This window comes from Colletotrichum karsti, assembly GCF_011947395.1.
Source record: "Colletotrichum karsti strain CkLH20 chromosome Unknown Scaffold41, whole genome shotgun sequence".
Taxonomy (NCBI): domain Eukaryota; kingdom Fungi; phylum Ascomycota; class Sordariomycetes; order Glomerellales; family Glomerellaceae; genus Colletotrichum; species Colletotrichum karsti.
The window spans coordinates 777-18715 of NW_024065941.1; the positions used below are offsets into that span (position 1 = coordinate 777).

The 17939-nt window shown below is 45.7% G+C and overlaps 2 protein-coding genes across 2 annotated transcripts; both read left to right on the forward strand.

Annotated features, from left to right (window-relative positions):
• Positions 1 to 10149: 10149 nt before the first annotated feature.
• CkaCkLH20_10499 (eukaryotic aspartyl protease) lies at positions 10150 to 11626 on the forward strand (the record flags this gene model as incomplete). Its single annotated transcript, XM_038893213.1, has 3 exons — positions 10150 to 10363; positions 10420 to 10668; positions 10722 to 11626. 3 exons carry the CDS (start codon positions 10150 to 10152, stop codon positions 11624 to 11626), a joined length of 1368 nt encoding a protein of 455 aa, XP_038741328.1.
• Positions 11627 to 12362: 736 nt separating this feature from the next.
• Positions 12363 to 13473, forward strand: CkaCkLH20_10500 (glycosyl hydrolase family 17; the record flags this gene model as incomplete). The annotated part of the gene is made up of 3 exons (XM_038893214.1): positions 12363 to 12628; positions 12713 to 13075; positions 13230 to 13473. 3 exons carry the CDS (start codon positions 12363 to 12365, stop codon positions 13471 to 13473), a joined length of 873 nt encoding a protein of 290 aa, XP_038741329.1.
• Between the last annotated feature and the right edge of the window lie 4466 nt (positions 13474 to 17939).

Here is a 17939-nt window from a genome sequence, read left to right on the forward strand (position 1 = left end):
TAAGCTTCTTATAGAGCGCTAATAGAGCATTACTAGCCTACTCCTCCTTTTCCTCCTACTCTTAATATTAGTTACTAAGACGCTTTATTATAATAAGTTAGAAGTAGCCTATAAAGAAAGATATAATAGGACTTATAGCTTAACGTAATAACTAGTCCATTATAAGGACGCTTTAAATTCTTATACCTATAATAGACCTTTAAACCCTCTACTATATAATAAGGACGCTTTACCTAGAAATAGTAAGTATAGGGTATAACGTTAGAAGAACTAAAGCGCTTAAATATATCGTTATAAATAAAATAAAGAATAGATTTTAAATCTTTTAATTTTTAAATATAACCTAATATAGTATTAGCATTATAGAGATTAGGAAGTATAATTAATACCTCCCCAACCTAGGAGATACTACCTACTTATATTAGTCTAAGGGACTAGACCTTTAAAGAGGGGACCTAATATTATACCCCATTAGGTATAACTAATAAAGGACGCCCCACTAGGATACTAAGCAGTTATAATAATATACTTATATATAGGATCATAGGAACACATAAGGATCCCTTAGGAACGGAAGAACTATAGTATAGGTTATATAACAATAAGATAAGAGATTAGATCTATATAATCAAGATATAGCATCTATATTCTAGAAAGATGGAAGCTATATGCTAAGGATATGGGAGCCGTATAGAGCATATATGGCACCCAGCAATAGGACTACCCAGGACCTATATATAGGATGGACTTAAGTCCGCTTAAGGATAAACTTCTATAGCTCTCTAGCAATTAACTTATAATTATTACTTATAATACTTTTAGCTATACCTAAGTAATAATTACTCTATAACTCTTATTAAGGCCTTAACTAATCACTAAGACCTTTAAAGACCTATAATTACTTAAATAGCCCTATAGAATAACTTAATACTATTTATAGTTCTTAATCCCTAACTTACTACTAATATAAACCCACTATTAGTTAGCTAGCCGTAATATTTATCTACTTAGAGCATTAGCTTATCCATTCTTAGATCCTTTATAGTAGATAATTTTAAAGTTAAATTTAGATAAGAACTCTAACTATCTAATTTATCTTTTATTTAGGTTCTTTAAGGTAGTAAAGTATAAGAGGTTCTTATAGTTTATAAAGACTTTTACTAAGTGCTTAGTTCTAAGAGATAAGGTCTCTATTCCTTAAATACTTTAATAATTGCTATAAGTTCTTTATTATAGATCTAGTAGTTAAGTTCTAGTCTATTAAGCTTCTTAAAGAGGAAGGCAATAAGTTATAGTTATCCTTCTAGGTCTTACTATAAGAGTTATACCCCTATTATAAAGTTAGAGGCGTCTATTTTAACTTTAAAGGGTTTTTCTAGGTTTAGTATATATAGAATAATATTATCTACTATATACTACTTAATTTAGTTAAAGTCTTTCTAGTATTATTCCATCTATTTAAAGGGTTTATCTTTTTAAGTAAGCTCTATAAGGCTTTAACTAGTTTTAGTATAGTTCTTAATAAAGCGTTAGTAGAAGTTAACTAGTCTAAGGAATAATTAGACGTCCTTAACGTTCTAAGGTATTAGCTATTTCTAGATTGCTTTAATCTTTTTCTTACTCATTCTAATGATTCCTAGGGTAATAGTGAATTTAAGGTAGTTAACTTCTTAAGTATAGAATTTACTCTTTTCTAGTTCTACTAGTAGTTTAGCATCTTATAGTGCCCTAAGCACTTTATATATATACTACTTATATTTATCTATTATTTTTAAGAAGATAAGAATATTATCTAGGTATATAACAATATATACGTTAATATATTCTTATAAAACGTAATTAATTATACTCTAAAAGGTTACTAGTGCGTTAGTAAGGCTAAAGGGTATAATAAGGGTTTTAAAATATCCTCTATATATTTAGAAGGCAGCCTTCTATATATTATTATCTTTAATATAGATTAGGTTATAGGCTCCTTTAAGATTGAGAGCTATAAACTGGTTTGCTCTATATAGTAGGTCTTATAGTTTAGAGATAAGTAGTAATAAGTAATAGTTCTTAATAGTGATATTATTAAGTTTTTAGTAGTTAATATATAGTTACTTCTTCCCGTTTTTCTTAGGTATAAATAGGATTAGATATCCTACTAGCAATATTGAGGGTCTAATATATCCTTTCTTAAGGTTTTCTTCTAGCTACTCATCTAAGTATTATATCTCATCTTAAGATAGTCTATAGATTAGGCTATATATTAGTTCTTTCCCTTCTTTTAGCTTGATCTTATAATTAAAGGGTCTATATTCTAGTAGTCTAGTCTTAAGTTCTTCTATAAATAGTTTATTATAGACTTAGTATTTATCTAGGATAGATAGAAGATAATTATTCTTATTAATATCTATTACTAATAACGTCCTAGCATTCTTATCCTTAATCTTTAGATAGGTAATAAATCTTCTTACTTAAGGAGTTACTAGATGCTTATTTAAGGCACTCTTTATAAGTTACTACTTAGTAATTAAGTCCTATTCCTATTAGAGTTAGCCTATTCTCTAATCTATCTATAGGTTATTATTATATAGCTATAGTCTTCTAAGAATAACGTTATATTTGTCTCCTATTTCCATAATATTAAGTTAGAGATATTTATTCTAGCTATAGATCTATAAAGGGAGTTATACTATCTCTATAATAATGCGTCCTCTACTATACTAGACTTATTCTCCTTCTATATTATTAAGTTTATAGTAGTTTTCTACTACCTTTTATTACTATACTATATCTTATAAGTTTACTTATCTTAATAAAATAAAGTTGCCTTAGGCTCTACTATCTATTATAGCGGTAGCTAGTTTTCTATTGAGCTATATTTAAACTTAGATATGCTTATATTGTTGAGCTGGGTGTGCCTTTGTTATACTATATAGGGACCTTGTCTTGTCTGCCTGTTGTTATCCCTTAGTTCTAATAGGTAAGTCTAGTTTTTTAACTGCTTAGTTTAATAGATTCCTAGCTATAGTGGGTTAGATCCATTCTAGCTGATTTGCTATGCTCTAGCTTTGTCTTCTCTATAGACTATATATTTATCTTATTAGCAGTTTCACTAGTTTATATTGGTGTTATAGAGATATCTTATGGGGTATTCTTAGCTTAGTCTAAAGGTTATAAATTATCTATTAAATAGCTTAAGTTCCTATCTATAGACCTAGTTAGTATAGTAGACCTTCTTAATAGGTTTATTGCTATACCTTCTAGGGTAGAATTAGTAGTTATGCTTGTCTCTAAGGTGTTCCTTATATTTATTGAAGAAGCACTATAGCTAATAAAGGTAGTAGTAGTAGTGGCTTTCTATATATAAGTATAGGTAGTTATTTAGTCTAAACTCTAGTTTATAGTTTCTATTACGCTATCCTCTTAAGGTACTAAAGAATTTAAGTATCTATTTATCCTTTATAGGATCGATTTTCTCATACTAAAGGCGTTTACTAGCCTTAATAGTTTTATTATTAGAGTCCTCTTTACAGCTAGTGTTATTAATATTAGGTTTATACCTATAGATAGCTACTATCTAAGCACGTTATTATATAACGTTATGAGGCTTATTTAAGTTATAGGTTAGTTCTTATTTAAGGCTAATATATTTAGACGTCTCAAACTATCCGTTTTCTTTAAGGGCTCTATATTCTAGGAGGCTATTAAGTTGTTCTTAAGCCTTATACTTAAGCTTACTATTGCTTCTATATCCTATAGTGAGGGTTTATTAATTTAGTAGCCTACTAATATCCTTTACTCTAGTAGTATTATATTCCGCCCTATTAGGGTCCTTAGGGTACTATCCTATATACTCCTTAGAGTCTAAGTAAACTCTATAGTTATTATTAAAGTAGGTAGTCTAACTAAGTTATTTATAAGGGATTACTTTAGTAGTAGCACTAACTTATCTTTTCTTAGGTACTAGCTAGAAGCGTTCTTTCTTAGGTGCTCTATATTCTTTTATAAGGTATCTATTCTTATTATAGTTATAGCACTTAATATTCTTCTTCTAGCTATTATCCTTATTACTATTATTACGCTAGGCTGCACTAAGGTCTATAGGCCCACTATAGTATCTATAGGTAGTACTATTACGTTTATTACGTTAATTATTATTATAGTACTAGGGCTACTACTAATATTTATAGCTAGAGTTAGTAGGTTATTATTATTTACCTTTCTCTTTATATTATTTATAGAGTTAGTTATTAATCTTAATAGTAAGCTTAGTATACTAGAGGAAGTCTTTAGGTCTATTAACCTTAATAATTTTATCCTTAACTTTATCCTTAAGGTTATTATAGAATATAAAGATCTTACCTTTATTACTTAAGTCTAGCTAGGCGTAGATCTATTAGAACTCTATAGCGTAGTCCTTAGCTAACTTAGTCTACTTAAGGTAAAGTAAGTCTTAGTTAGCTTATTATTTCTCATTAGGGTCTTAAAATAGAAACTTTAGGGCAGACTTAAAGCCCTAAAAGCTACTAAAGATATCTCTAACTTTAGTAGAATAATAGTTAAGTATCTCCTTATTAAGGTACTCTTTAAGGAAGGGTTTAAACTACTAGAGGGCTTATCCCTTAAGAAAAGTAGATATATAAATAACCTTCTTAGTTTTATTCTTAAAGTTGCTATAATAGAAGTTCTAATAGTTCTTAACTTAGATAAGGAATCTCTTAAGTTATCCTAGGGATCTATTAAATAGGTTAGGAGAGTTAAGTTAGAGCTTCTCTCTTCCCTCTATAATAGGAGTAGTAATAATATTAATAGCAGCCTAGAGAGTATAGTTCTATTTTTTAAGCTCTAGGGTGTATTAGTTAGATTGCCTAAAGGCTTTCTAAAGTTCTTTAATAAGGTATAAATTACTATTAAATATTTCCTATATCTATTAGATATTATAGTTAGCTTATTAAAGTTCTTCCTTTAGAGTATTATTATTATTACTATTGCTATTATCTTTTATTCTCTAGTCCCTAATTTCTTAAGCTAGGTTCTTTATAGGGGTCTTACCCTTATTAAAAGAAGAACTAATACTAGGGGTTTTAATAGAGACTTATAAAGACATTATAATACTATTAGTAGTTCTTAAAGAGTAACTTACTAAATAGGAGCAATTAAAGTGTTATAGCTAGCTAACTAATAATAGGGTTTATATTAATAGTAAGTTAGGTAATAATAATAGTAATAGTTATTAGTTATTCCTTAGGTCTAATTAAGTAATTATAGGTCTTTAAAGGGCTTAGTAATTAGTTAAGTCCTTAATAAGAGTTATAGAGTAATTATTACTTAGGTATAGCTAAAAGTATTATAAGTAATAATTATAAGTTAATTACTAAAGAGCTATAGAAGTCTGTTCTTAAGCGGACTTTAAGTCCATCCTATATATAAGTCCTATTCTCCTAGCTTCTTGCCTTAATTACTTATTAGGTGATCACTTAGTGGTTGCTTAAGGTGAGCGCTTACGGTCCACACCGTGAGCAGCTTACGTCTTATCTTATTAGTGCTCACGCTTCCCTAGTCACGTGACTTGCCCATAGTTCTTCCGTTCCGAGGAGTCCTCTCTATTCCCGTGATCCTGCATACAAAAGTGTTATCATAACCGCCCAGTATCCTAGTGGGGCGTTCTTTATTGGTTATGCCTAACGGGTTGTAATATCTATCTTCTATTAGAAGCTTTATATATTATTTACTTAAATCTCTAGTATATACTAAGAGAACTAATTAAATAATATCTATAGCTCTATTAGTATTAGAGTAGAGATTAATTTAAACCTAATTAGGGTTAATTTTTTAGAATCTCTTTTATATACCTTATTAATATTAGTATTAAACTACTATATAGCTAAGTATAGGAGATTATATATTTTCTAGTAAGCCCCTACTTATAAGTATCTACCCTTTATTTTAAACCCTATACTAGCTTAATCTTATAAGGGTATCTATAAGACCTTTTTTAAGTTAGCTTAAGCTCTTAACTTTTAGGATATTAAATTACTAAGTAAATATTATTTATAGGACTTATTATAGATAGTTTAATAAGGAGGTATTATTAGATTAGTATTATAAGCGTTAGTATTTATATATTAGAATTTAAGAAGGTAGTAGAGAGTCTAAGAGAGAAAGGTGAGAAGGATAGTGGGAAGATTAGCGCTATAAAAAAAGTAGCCTTAAAGCTTATTTTCAATTTCTAGAAAAGAGAATGCAGCTGCACGCGCCTATATCTACTTAGTCTAACGTCACGCCTATAGTCCCCCTAAGGCTAACTGTAAGCTAGTGCTAATGGGCATGTAGGAGGAAATAGAGGTTGTATGGGCCTACTGAATGGTGTCCAAAGGGAAGGAATTATGGGTTGGTTGTTCCGTTAGTGGTCTGCTTAGTTAGTATAGGCTCTCCCATAGCTAAGCCTGCCCTCACTGGCTTATCTATGGGAGAGCGGATGGGATCCCGAGTTCTCCAGTGGGTATGGTCGTATGTGCTAGAACACGCTGCAAAAGTTGTTTATATTCCCTTGTTGCATGGTGCGCTGGTGTCGATCAACCCTACGATCAATCGACTAGCCTTCAAATCATGGACGTCGACGAAGTCCACGGTCGTGTCGCCAGACCAGATGCTTCCAATGGCAGCATGCAGTTGTTGCCGAGATTTGCCCGGATGTCTTGCAAGAAGCTCAGACTACTTAGGACGTGGATGTGTATGGATAGAACTTGTGAACGTCTGGTCGAACTTGGCTGAGGCAGCGACAGCGGCCTTCCGAAGTTGGGAAATTGGTTTCAATGCTACAGTCTGCCTTGCGCCAACGTGTGACGATGCGTATATAGCATAACCAACTATTGGCGATGTGAACCCCTCATAACGAGGCTGTCGGCGGAGGCCTGGTTTTCGGATGTCTCTGATGCTCGGCGTGTTCGTGATAAAGGTCTGAGCGATTTCGAGACATTCCAAGAGCTGAACTATTTTCGACCTCACCAAGAAGGCAGAATGAGGCTTGTCAGGCCTGACAGGGTTAGGCCAAGTTCCATTCTGAACGAACCGTTCAGCTCCTGAAGTACCCGCTGGCTGAACCAAATCATAAATGGGGTGTCGAGGTTGCGGGTTCATATTGAGTGAGACCTGGAGCTTTCGCGAATGGGGGTCGGGCGTGAACCGAATGCGACGAGAAATCCTTCGTAGGGCTGAAGGACGGTGAGCTTCGGGAAGGATACCGCAAATAGCCACGGCGAAAACCTTCACACAAGCTGAGAGAAGGAGTGCCCCGCGATCAAGAACTTGGGGCGCAGGGATGCCAAGACGTATCTCGAACTCTGCCACCTGCCATTGCCATCATCCGTACCACGAAGGTTGCCTGGAAGCTATTAGCACAGGATTCCATGGCTTGTCGTTCGGTGACGTGAAGCATGTGGCAGCGTTAGTGAGCATCGCACGCGCGAGCCGTGATGGCGTTCAAAGCCCATTTCGTGGTATCTTGGACCACGAAGTATTACGTGTGAAGACTGACAATAGACCGGGCCGGTAGACAGTCAGGATTGATTCATGACAGCCTCACCCGCAACGCGACCCGGGCGACGCCTTTCCGTTCTTGCCGTCTCAGTTTTTTTTTTTCAGCTGGATGCGACGCGCAGAGGCACAGTTCAGGGCTGAGAGTTGGAGGCTTCCGGGATGGCGCCCGAGGGCTCCGAGTCCGCAGGCGAATTTTGGGTTTAGCAACAGGCAGCGAGCGGCTCTCAGTCGTCGTTGACCCATTTCGCCCCGATGGGTCGGAATGTATCCATATCCGCGCGGGAAAAAGATGCATAATTTGGTCAGGTCTGGTGCGGCCCCCGAAAGCCCCAGACAGCTGGAATGATTCCTTGTTTCGTCCCTCTTTGAACGTTGCGGTGGCAGATCGGCGAGATAGGGCGGGTAACGGTGGCTCGAGCTGGGAAATTCGGCATCTTTTACCCCACTGCCGGATCCAGATCTGCATTCCTGCGCCTCCATCCGTCGACTGATGACTGTCACCGAGGGCTGAAGTCATCAGTCACGAGGCGGAGCGAGCGTAGAAGAGTCGTTGGGACCCCAAATCAACGTGACAGGCGACCAGCGAGAGTTCCACCGCGGGCTGATGCCAAGGGACCGGGATGGCTTCGCGCCTGGCAAAAATCAATAGCGCAGGCACACACCGAGAAGATGTGCTTCTTCTTTAGTTTTTTCCTGAGCGTCATCGATTAAGCTCTTTTCAGCTTGAAAAACTGCGCTAGTCAGAGACAGCGGGTTGGCCGACGAAGCGTCCCCGACTCGCGGCGGCAGGTTGGTGAGTGGGAGAATTTGCACAATGACACAATCATTTCTTCTTTTCCGCTTCAAATCCGGAGTTCAAGTGTGACGAGTTCGCCACGGCATTCGGGGCTAGCGGAGTGGTCGAGGCAACGATACGTCAAGACCGTGAATGGGCGGAAGCGAAAGGCCGGAGAGGAGAGCGGGCTTATTTGCCATGGCCGTTGTATCCTTTTCGAGATAGGATGCCAAGGCTCATCCAATTCTCAGCGGCATGGGGCGAGCATGGAGAGATGAGTTGACGGCGGCGTGAACGGGCTTCTCCCTGGTCTGGTCGGCAGCGAGACAGCGAAGGCTCTTGGCCCTCGTTAAAGGCAGGCGCGGGTGGCATTCGGGTTGTCGGTTGAGGTCTGAGATGGAGGGCGATAGTCGTCGTAATGCCCTTGGCGTGGCTGTCCAGTCAGGTCGGGCAGGAGACGCAATGATTGGCGAGGTTGATGAGCTTGGCCTTCTTGGTCGTCTGATGAAGCGTCAACGAGAGCGACTCAAGGTTGTGCAGTGCATGGCGCTGGTGCAGGAGAGGGCCTCACCTCAAGGCCTCTGTCTCTGGCTGTGCCGACAGGCCGCTCGCTGCGCTGGTGGTGACTCGGGAGGGGACCTGGAGGCAGTGCACGGCCGGTCAGTTCCGGCGCCACGTCTGGCGTGTTGCGTTGGCGGGAGTTTGTATGCGTACCTAATGTCTGGCGCTTCGATCCTTCCATCGTGGAGGGCGTTGATGGCGTGTTTTGAGAGCGTTTGTGAATTTTTTGTGCTGTCAAAGGCGAGTGGCGGAGGTATCGTGGGTGGCTGGGCTGCCACCTGCTGACAATTCTCTTCGGGTAAGTGTCTCGGCGAAAAGCGTTTGTGTCTTGGAAAGATGGACGATCTCTAATTACCTTAGATTCGAGACCTGGTGCCGAGGCTTGGTGTTTGTGAGTGCTGAATGGGCGCTAAGCAGTTTTGCTGGCGATGCCCGGGAGTGGCTGTGTGTCGCACCGTCCAGTGTCCAGTGTGCAGGTTCCCGCAGTTCCTGAGGGACGAGCCAATCGAGTTGCATATTGGGGGCCGTGGCTGCTCTTTGTTGCATGGACAATGCCTGCTGAGACATATCGATGGGGAAAGTTGGATTAGCTCAGCCTCAGGGAGGTCGTGCCTTGAGGTTCTTTTCCAAGGCCGTTGGTGCCTTCCTTCCGCAGATTGCTTGGGGAAGCTGCCTGGACAGCGCGCCTAGGTAGAGGGTACGTATTGCCCCTGCCATGGATTCCCCATATCAAATCAGTCGAATGAGGTCACTCGTATCTTCTTTTCCCCTTTACTTTCCATTATTGATGCAGGTCAGCAACTGAGCTCCATCCAGCCTGGACTCTGGGGTGCGCAGCAGGGCACGCAGCGCTTACTTTATTTTGGGTACCGAAGCAAACGGTCTTCTTCCTGCTTGCTCTTGGCTGCCTGATTATTCCATCACGCTGCGGTCGGAAGGAACACCACACTCGTAGTACCTACATTAGTTCACGGGCTCTGCTTCTGTTGGCTGGTGGGCACTTCAACCGGGATACGTCAAGGCAGTCCACTACGCCAAGGCTGCACTACCTTACTTTACGCTTAGGTCTGCTTCTTAAAAGCATTGCGATCCCACTCCTATCCTCCTGCCACAAGCCTCTTTTTGCCGCCAGTTCAACCTAGGACCCGAGACCCGACGTGTCGTCACTACCTACCTATTAACTACCTTACTGCCAGACAGTAGCCATCCAATACTTCAGGTAGCCACCAGCCTCGACGACAAATTCCATACTCGACATCGATATTCGAATATTCGCTTCCTACACTATGGCTGCTCGCTTATTGCCTCTCGCTGCTCTCGCAGCAAGCGCGTCCGCTCTCTCCGTCCCCCGCGACGAGCCCGCCAACACTCCCGGCGTCCTATCGCTGCCCGTCTACCAAGATATCAGATTGCACCCGTTGGAAAAGCTCAGAAGAAGACAAGTCTCGGATACAGATGTTCCAATTATCAACGTTACTTCGACAACGTACCTGATCGAACGTAGGTGTCACTGAGACACATGCCGCTCCTTGTCCTTTGCTAACGATCACGTCTAGTCAACATCGGAACCCCTGGTCAAGACACCAAAGTAGCTCTCGACACCGGATCTTCAGAACTGTGGGTGAACCCCAACTGCCAAAAGGCTGGCAGCACCCAACAGACCCAGTCCTGCCGCGCAAACGGACAATACGACCCCGACAACTCGAGAACAGCCCAAATCTTTTCCGCCACTGGTCGCATTAAGTATGGCAAGGGAGAGGTGGCACTGCAATATGTTGCCGACAACATCACTCTTCCCGGCAGCGGTAAGTCCTGGTCGTCCCAGTTCCCTGAAGGCCTCCACTGACCTCGTGTGCAGACATCGACCTCTCTCAGGTCACCTTCGGCTACGCCACCGACAGTGTCGACCTCAACAGGGGCATTCTTGGTCTTAGCTTCGGAGAGAACAAGAACAACACACAGTACCCTACCGTGGTCGAAGAGATGAAGGCTCAGAAGGTCATTGAGTCTTTGACCATGGGCATTGCCCTCGGAACCAAGGACGAGCGCACCGGCAGCGGTCTCATTTCCTTCGGCGGTGTCGACACCAAGAAGTTTAGTGGCAACTTGCATACTGCCCCCGTCCTCGGTCCTCAAAACGGCGAGAACCTGTGGAGGTACTGGGTGCAGCTCGACTCTATCGGCATGAGCAAGTCTGGCAGCAGCTCATCGACCTACTCCAACTCTCAGTTCCCCGTTTTCTTCGACACGGGCGCTACGCTCAGCTACTTCCCATCGGCCGTCGTCGACGCCATTGGAACGGATCTGGGCGGCCGCATTGACTCGTCCGTCAATATGTACGTCGTCCCGTGCAACCAGAAGGGCACGATCGATTTCAAGTTCGGCGACTTCACCATGAAGGTGCCTCTGTCCGAGTTCATCTGGGAGGTGGCCGACAACGCCTGCGTACTTGGCGCCGACAAGGCCACTGACGGCTCATATCTCTTGGGAGACTCATTCCTTCGCTCTACCTACGTCGTCTTCGACCAGGAGACGCCCGCCCTCCACTTCGCTCCCTATGTCAACTGCGGCACCAACTTGCAAAAGATCCCTCTTGGCAACAACGCCGCGGCCAAGTTCACCGGCGAGTGCCAGGCCGGTTCTGGCAACACCGGCAGTAGCGGCGGCAACAACCAGAACGCCGCCGGCCGGATGTCAGTCAGCAGCCTCTGGCCCGTTGCCGGAGCTCTGATGGCTGTCCAGGTCCTCATGTCATTCCTTTGAGCATAATGTAATTTCACGGCCGGTCATGCATGGGATTGGAGTTTGGATTCGTCACACAGGGTCTGCATCGGCGATAGACAAGACACATTGGGCCTCTTGTTCGGGAATTGTTTATACCCTACTTCCCCGGTCCTGGGGCTACATAGTTAGTTACTGGCTTAATCAACAAACAAAAAGTTTGTCTTGCAATCCGACTCTTGTGATGAGGAATTCTGCGATTCAGTCAAGATGCAATCCAGCGTATTACACCTCAAACGAGGGATCATATAATTTTGGCGTTGTTTCCTGCTGCATTCAGATCGGCAGTTGAATAGCTCACAAGTCAGTTGAAGTGATCTCTGCATCAGAAGCCCACTGGTTCGTCCGGAGTTGTGAGGGAGGTGCGGGAGGTCCAGCTTGCATCCCTGCTGCATCCCGCTCCTTCCGTATTGGGACATGACGAGAAGGCTCTTTCCTGAGTCTCTTGCCTTCAATCAAGGCAACTGCCTCTAAATGAAATGAATTGACTGACTTCCTCGTACGGGTTTCTCGACTGCCTCCGTACATCAACCACATATTTATTCGCATCATCTCTCCGTCCAACCTCAACCTGCTGTTCTCCCTCAACAACCTTCATACCTAGGACCTCATCCTCTGCGGCGAGTATTCAATAACTTTCCTTCATTGCTCTGATCTCTATCCACCTACCGATCACAAAGCAGTCTTTTCTTTTCCACGCACAGTACCGACAACCAACATGCGCTCTTCAGCACTCGTCTGCGCCCTGCTGGCTGTGAGTCCAAGCCTTGCTCAAGTGTATGGGAGTCTCGGCTTCGCTCTTGGTGCGAAGAAGCCGGATGGGCAGTGCAAGTATCAAGCAGACTACGAGGCAGATTTCAGAGCCATCCGTGAGGCATCGGGAAGCGGCATTGTGCGTATTTACGCTGCCGACCAATGCAACACGGCCCAGCAGATCTTGCCAGCCGCAAAGAAGGAAGGCTTTCTAGTCATCCTCGGTGTGTGGTGAGTCCCCTCATTCATTTAACCCCAGCTCCATCGGGCAAACTTTCCTTAAAGTTAGTCCCAACCGGCTGACTCGGAGGCAAGGCCGGACACGGAGGAGTCCTACGCCGCCGACAAGGCCGCCATCCTCCGGTATGCGCCTGAATTCAAGAACCAAGTCTACGCCGTCACGGTCGGCTCCGAGTCCATGTACCGGGGCAATTTGACCGGCGACCAGCTTGCTGCAAAGATCAAGGACATGAAGAAAGCCGTGCCCGATTTTCGCGTCGGCACGGCAGACAGCTGGAACAAGTACCAGGACGGCACCGCCGACGCAGTCATCAAGCAGGCCGACATCCTTCTCGCCAACGCCTTTTCGTACTGGCAAGGACAAACGCGTGACAACGCAACGGCATCCTTCTTCGATTCCATCATGCAGGCTTTCGGTCATATCCAGCGCGTCAGCGGGTCGTTTGATTTGCCTGAGCTATAGGTTGGCGAGACAGGTACGTTTAGCTCTTGTGTTACTCTGCCCTGAAGCTCTTTGTCATGTCAATTCCTCGCGAATCACACGCATTGGTCTGATCTTCGGTCAATGGGTTGGCTAACGAGTCCGTCCGAGCACAGGCTGGCCCAGCGAAGGTGCAAAGTACCAGAAAGCCGAACCAGGACACGACAACGCTGAGGCCTTCTACCTCGGTGGTGTCTGCGGGATGGTTCGCTGGGGATTCAATGTCTTCTTCTTCGAGGCGTTCGATGAGCCCTGGAAGCCACATGCCATTGGCGAGGACGGCAGCGAAGCGCCCGAGGTGCACTGGGGCGGGATGAAGGCCGATCGCAGCGCCAAGTATTCTCTCCGGTGTTGAGATCACAGCCTGATGTGATGGGCACAACTGCCTCGTGGACTTGAGGATGCTTTCGCACCTGGGGCAGATTATTCGGATGGCATGGGCGGTGTTTTGTCCGTTGCCCGTACTTGTGACGTCGAGACGGTAGACATGCTGAGATATCCCTAAGAGACGAGTTCAGTCATTTACACTTTGATGCCGTATTAGGAAGTGGATGAAGTGAGGGTGAGAAGCGGCCAACGAGAGACGAGCGATTTGGACCGACAGACACTATTCTCTGGCCATCTGACGCGTCGTCCAGTCTTTTCTGGTGGTCTCGGGACCGAACAGGGGGGTGGTCAAGTGCCGTGGAAGCAGTCGTCTCTCCCTTCTTCTTCGTAAGCCAAGTGTGCGTGCGCGCCTACGACAGCTAGTGTATGCAGCCTGGATATTCTCCGTGGGCCGTCAAAGTGCCGTGTTGGAGTAGGAGTGCGTACGGCCAGTGGCTGACGGGGCATGTTAAGGTTATGCGTTAGAGTTTGTGCGGCTCGCGTTGGCGTTGTTACAGAAGATTGACCCCGTAGCCGCGAGTGGAGTGGTCCCGCCCGGGAGCGCCTCTTCCCACGGACCCCTAACCCCGCGCCTCAAACTCACCCCAAATCCTCCGACACGACACGTCGGGCATCACATTCAAAACACGTTCCCGACATGGATCGACGCCACGGGACTTGGGGCTGTGTGATTTGCAGTCGTAGGTCAGTATCATCACCATCGCGTAGCAAGGGTTAGGGGGATTGGGGATTTTAGTGAATATTCATTTTCAATTCTTTTTTGAAAGGTGAATAGGTAAGTCTAGTATATGGTAAAAAGTTGGGGGATGAGAAGAAGAAATGTGGTGAACAGGTGGAAATGCCAAGCCTGCGCCCTGTCTCTCATACGGTCTCACTCACTAACCACCGAAGTTCGGACGTCCGGTGAATAGTAAGACAGTGAGAGACAGAAGGAATACAGGCTTGGATGCACATTAGATTCTCATGGCCAGGTCCCAAAAAACCCAGGCCCGCCGTAAAACCGCTCACGAAAAGGGTTGTCTCCCCCAGGACATGGTGAAAATGCCTGTCAAACAAAAAATAAAAAACCGCTGATGATGTTTGATGCTGATGCTTATTGGTGTGGTGGACGTCGTGAACCCGTCACGTGAAATGATGGTGAACAAATGTCGTAGTCTCTTTTTCGCTATGGTGATGGCGCTGAGCATGCCGCCCTTCGCGATGAAGAACACGGGATCTGGGACGGTTCATCGGAATCGTCGGGCCTTTTTTTTGGTGACTTGGCGTGGTGGAAGTGTGAGAGCTTCCGAGGCCACCGACGAGCTCCGGCCTGCCGCTTTTCCCGGGTCATCGCTGTTGCGAGTTTTGAGAGGGTGGTGGTTCTCCTCATCTTCGCAATGGTCTGGAAGTGCGTGTTAGTCTCTTGAGCGAAGATCATAAATACATGGTAGAATTAACTTACGCGCAACCTTGGGGCGTGACGACACCGAAGAAGCAGTCGCCAGAGTTGGCCGCTATCACCTGGTTCGGCCGGACGGGCGTGATGACGACACCGGCTGAGACGATGGACGCGCACAGCGTCGTCAGGAGAGCGAGTGAGACCTTCATGTTGGACTTTTTTGTGTTTTCTTTTCCGGTGTGTAAAAACGAAAAATCGACAGTTAGGCTGCTCAAGATAGCTGCCTTTTTGAAGAACGGGGGGGGGTTCGCTGGAGCGCTGCTCTCGGTTCGGTTCCCTTTTGATTTCCCTTCTCTCTTTCTGGTCGATGTGATATTCCTTCTTCAGATTTCCTTCCTTTTCAAAAGTGATCGTGTTTGTCGTCGTCGTCGAGCTAGCGACGAGTTCGATGTCGGTTGGTGGGAGGAGGTGGAGGAGGACGGAGCGAACGGGCGTGGAGAAGGGGGTGAGAGCGTGTGGAAGTATGTACGCAAGGGTTGGGGGGAAATATGTATATTGAATAAGATTCAGGCCAGCTGGAAGAGAAGGAAGCTCGGGGCGGGTGCTCTGTGTGAAAAGAGAGTGTTTGGTTGCAGGTTAGTTGTGGTCCTGCTGGAGTGGTACACGCGAGCGAGCGAGCGGTCGGTCCTCTCGTGAAGGGATACGAAAGAGTGGTGGCGATTAGAGTTTCCTGGATGTCGGGATGCAGGAAAAGGGAGATATACGTAGTACACGGCAAAGGCTAAAAAGAGAAGAAGCGCGGGGTGTGTAGTGGTGGTGGGATGTCGGTGTGTTAAAAGAGAGAGGTGTGGTGGCTTTTTTCGCAGATCGGGTTGGTGTTCCCTTGGCGTGCGTGCGTCGGCCGTGCGCGGTTGCGTCGTCGAGACTTGGTGGTCGTCGCTGGGCTTGATGATGAGACTTGGTGAGGTGAGACGAGGTGAGGCAAAGCGAGGTGGGATTCGCTTGGTGTGCGAGAGAGTCTTAGTTGGCGTATGTTAAGATGTGTCGTTGGTGGGAAGGTGAAGAAGAGGAGTGGAAAAGAAGAGAGAGGGAAAATCGGACGATGAATGGGCTGTGACGAAACTCGTCTCGACAGGGGGGGCGGCTCGTTCGAAGGGACGCTCGGGAGAGGGGAGCGAAGGGGCCTGGGTTCTGGTTGGACGGAACGGCTCAGCTGGCTCTCAGGTACGAGAGGGCGCTGAATTTTTGACTATGCCGCTATCGATACTAAGCATTTGAAAGACCAGGGGGAGGGGAGGGATTGATTGCAAGGACATGGGGAGTTGTGAGGGATGGCCCGAATGGGATGGGAGGACCGAGATGAGCTGGTGGAGTTTCAGGGTTGAAACCCATTTGCCTGGCCGGTGCGATACGGTGAGAGTTGGTGGTAATAGCCTCTTTTTGGGGGGGTTTTGGTCATGCGTCTAGCGCTGTGAGATGAGGGCAATATCTTGGCCCGTACGATGGAGGCTATCACGAGGCAGGCCAAGTTGTGCTGCTGTTGTCTTAGTCTAGGCGGCAACCGGGGGAAAACACCAAGAAACAGCAAGACGAGAGGCCATCAACCGACGGATCGTCAGAGGCTCCTAGGACCAAGGGATTAAGGTTATAGACATGGTACGTAGCGATTGGACAGCGGCGGTTGTCTTGTGAGTTTGAGAAGATGGAAATCAACCAATGACGACTTTGAATCAAGGCGGAGAAGCCCAGATGTTCTGGAATGGCAGACCAACGTTTGTCCACAAGACGGCAAGACGGACGGCTTGGATGGACCAAGAATTCATGGGCGGCAATTCGGTGCCTGAACCCCTGGCTTGTCCGTGAAATCTGATTGGGCGCGTCGTACGAAAACATGCGACACGCCCGGATTTCGAGTTCCATCTCTCCATTCTCCTAGCCGCACGCCACCGAGAAAGAAAAGCAGCGGATTTCCCGGGCTTGTGGGTCGATGGTGGTCTCGCCGGGATCACTTCACGGCTGCTTTCTCAACTCTCTCTGTTCAGGTACCGCGAGATCTGGGCTGACGGATGGCTGACCATGCTAATCGGGGTAGGGATGGCGTCTCCAACGGCGTTCAAAAAAGGGGGACGACCACCACCACCAACCAGCTGAGAACTGCTGGAGGGAGGGACGGACGGGAGTCAGGGAGGCTTATTGCTGTGCAGTACTACAAAAATTGAATTGTAAAGGAGGGTGGATTAAATCGTTAGCGCACATAAAAACGGTCGCACGTCAGACAGCCAGCCAAACTCAACATGCCGGACGACAAGGCAAAACCTGGCTTCCGCATCTCTCACGCACATGGCGCTTTGAAGGCGTACCTGGTTGAGACAGGGGCTTCGCTGTCACGCTTGTCACCGGACAAAACCTTGGTGATGGTATTGGAATGGCTGGTCCAACGTGACAGAATCCAGAATTTCCCTTCCCCCTGGGGGCCTGGAGGCTCGAGGGGGGCTTTGGATCCCACTGCATTGACACTCATCAGTCCATGAACCCACTCCGTCAAGATTCATCGACGTGATCCCTGGCGGCGATCTAGGGAATTTCTCCTGCCTGCGACGTTCTTCCTCTTCCTTGGGGGCCGCGCAGGAGACCGTGCTGGATTCCGCTCGTGGATCACTGGGCTGGGCGGGCTCACTTCAGACTGGCTGGGCATTTGATCTTCTGCGTCGTTGACGGGGGCATGACGGCTCGGCGGCGCGTAACCAAGGGAGGACGAGGACGTACGCGTGGCTGAGATGTCTCGAACAGGAGGATCTTCGTGATCCAAGGGGGTGACGGGAGGCTCACGATCATGCTGTCACGACACATCACCACGGCTATCGAAACCTGGTTTCTCCCACATCACCAACCCGTCGACTAAACACAATTTGTTCCCGTCAATTCCCACAAACAAATGGTGTCTTCCCGACCACCTCCCAACTCTTCGCATTCCTACACATGTCGTCGCTTCCATAACCCAATCGGTTTTGCGCTGCAATTGCCGGCAGGAGACTACCGGGTCATACCTTGAGCAC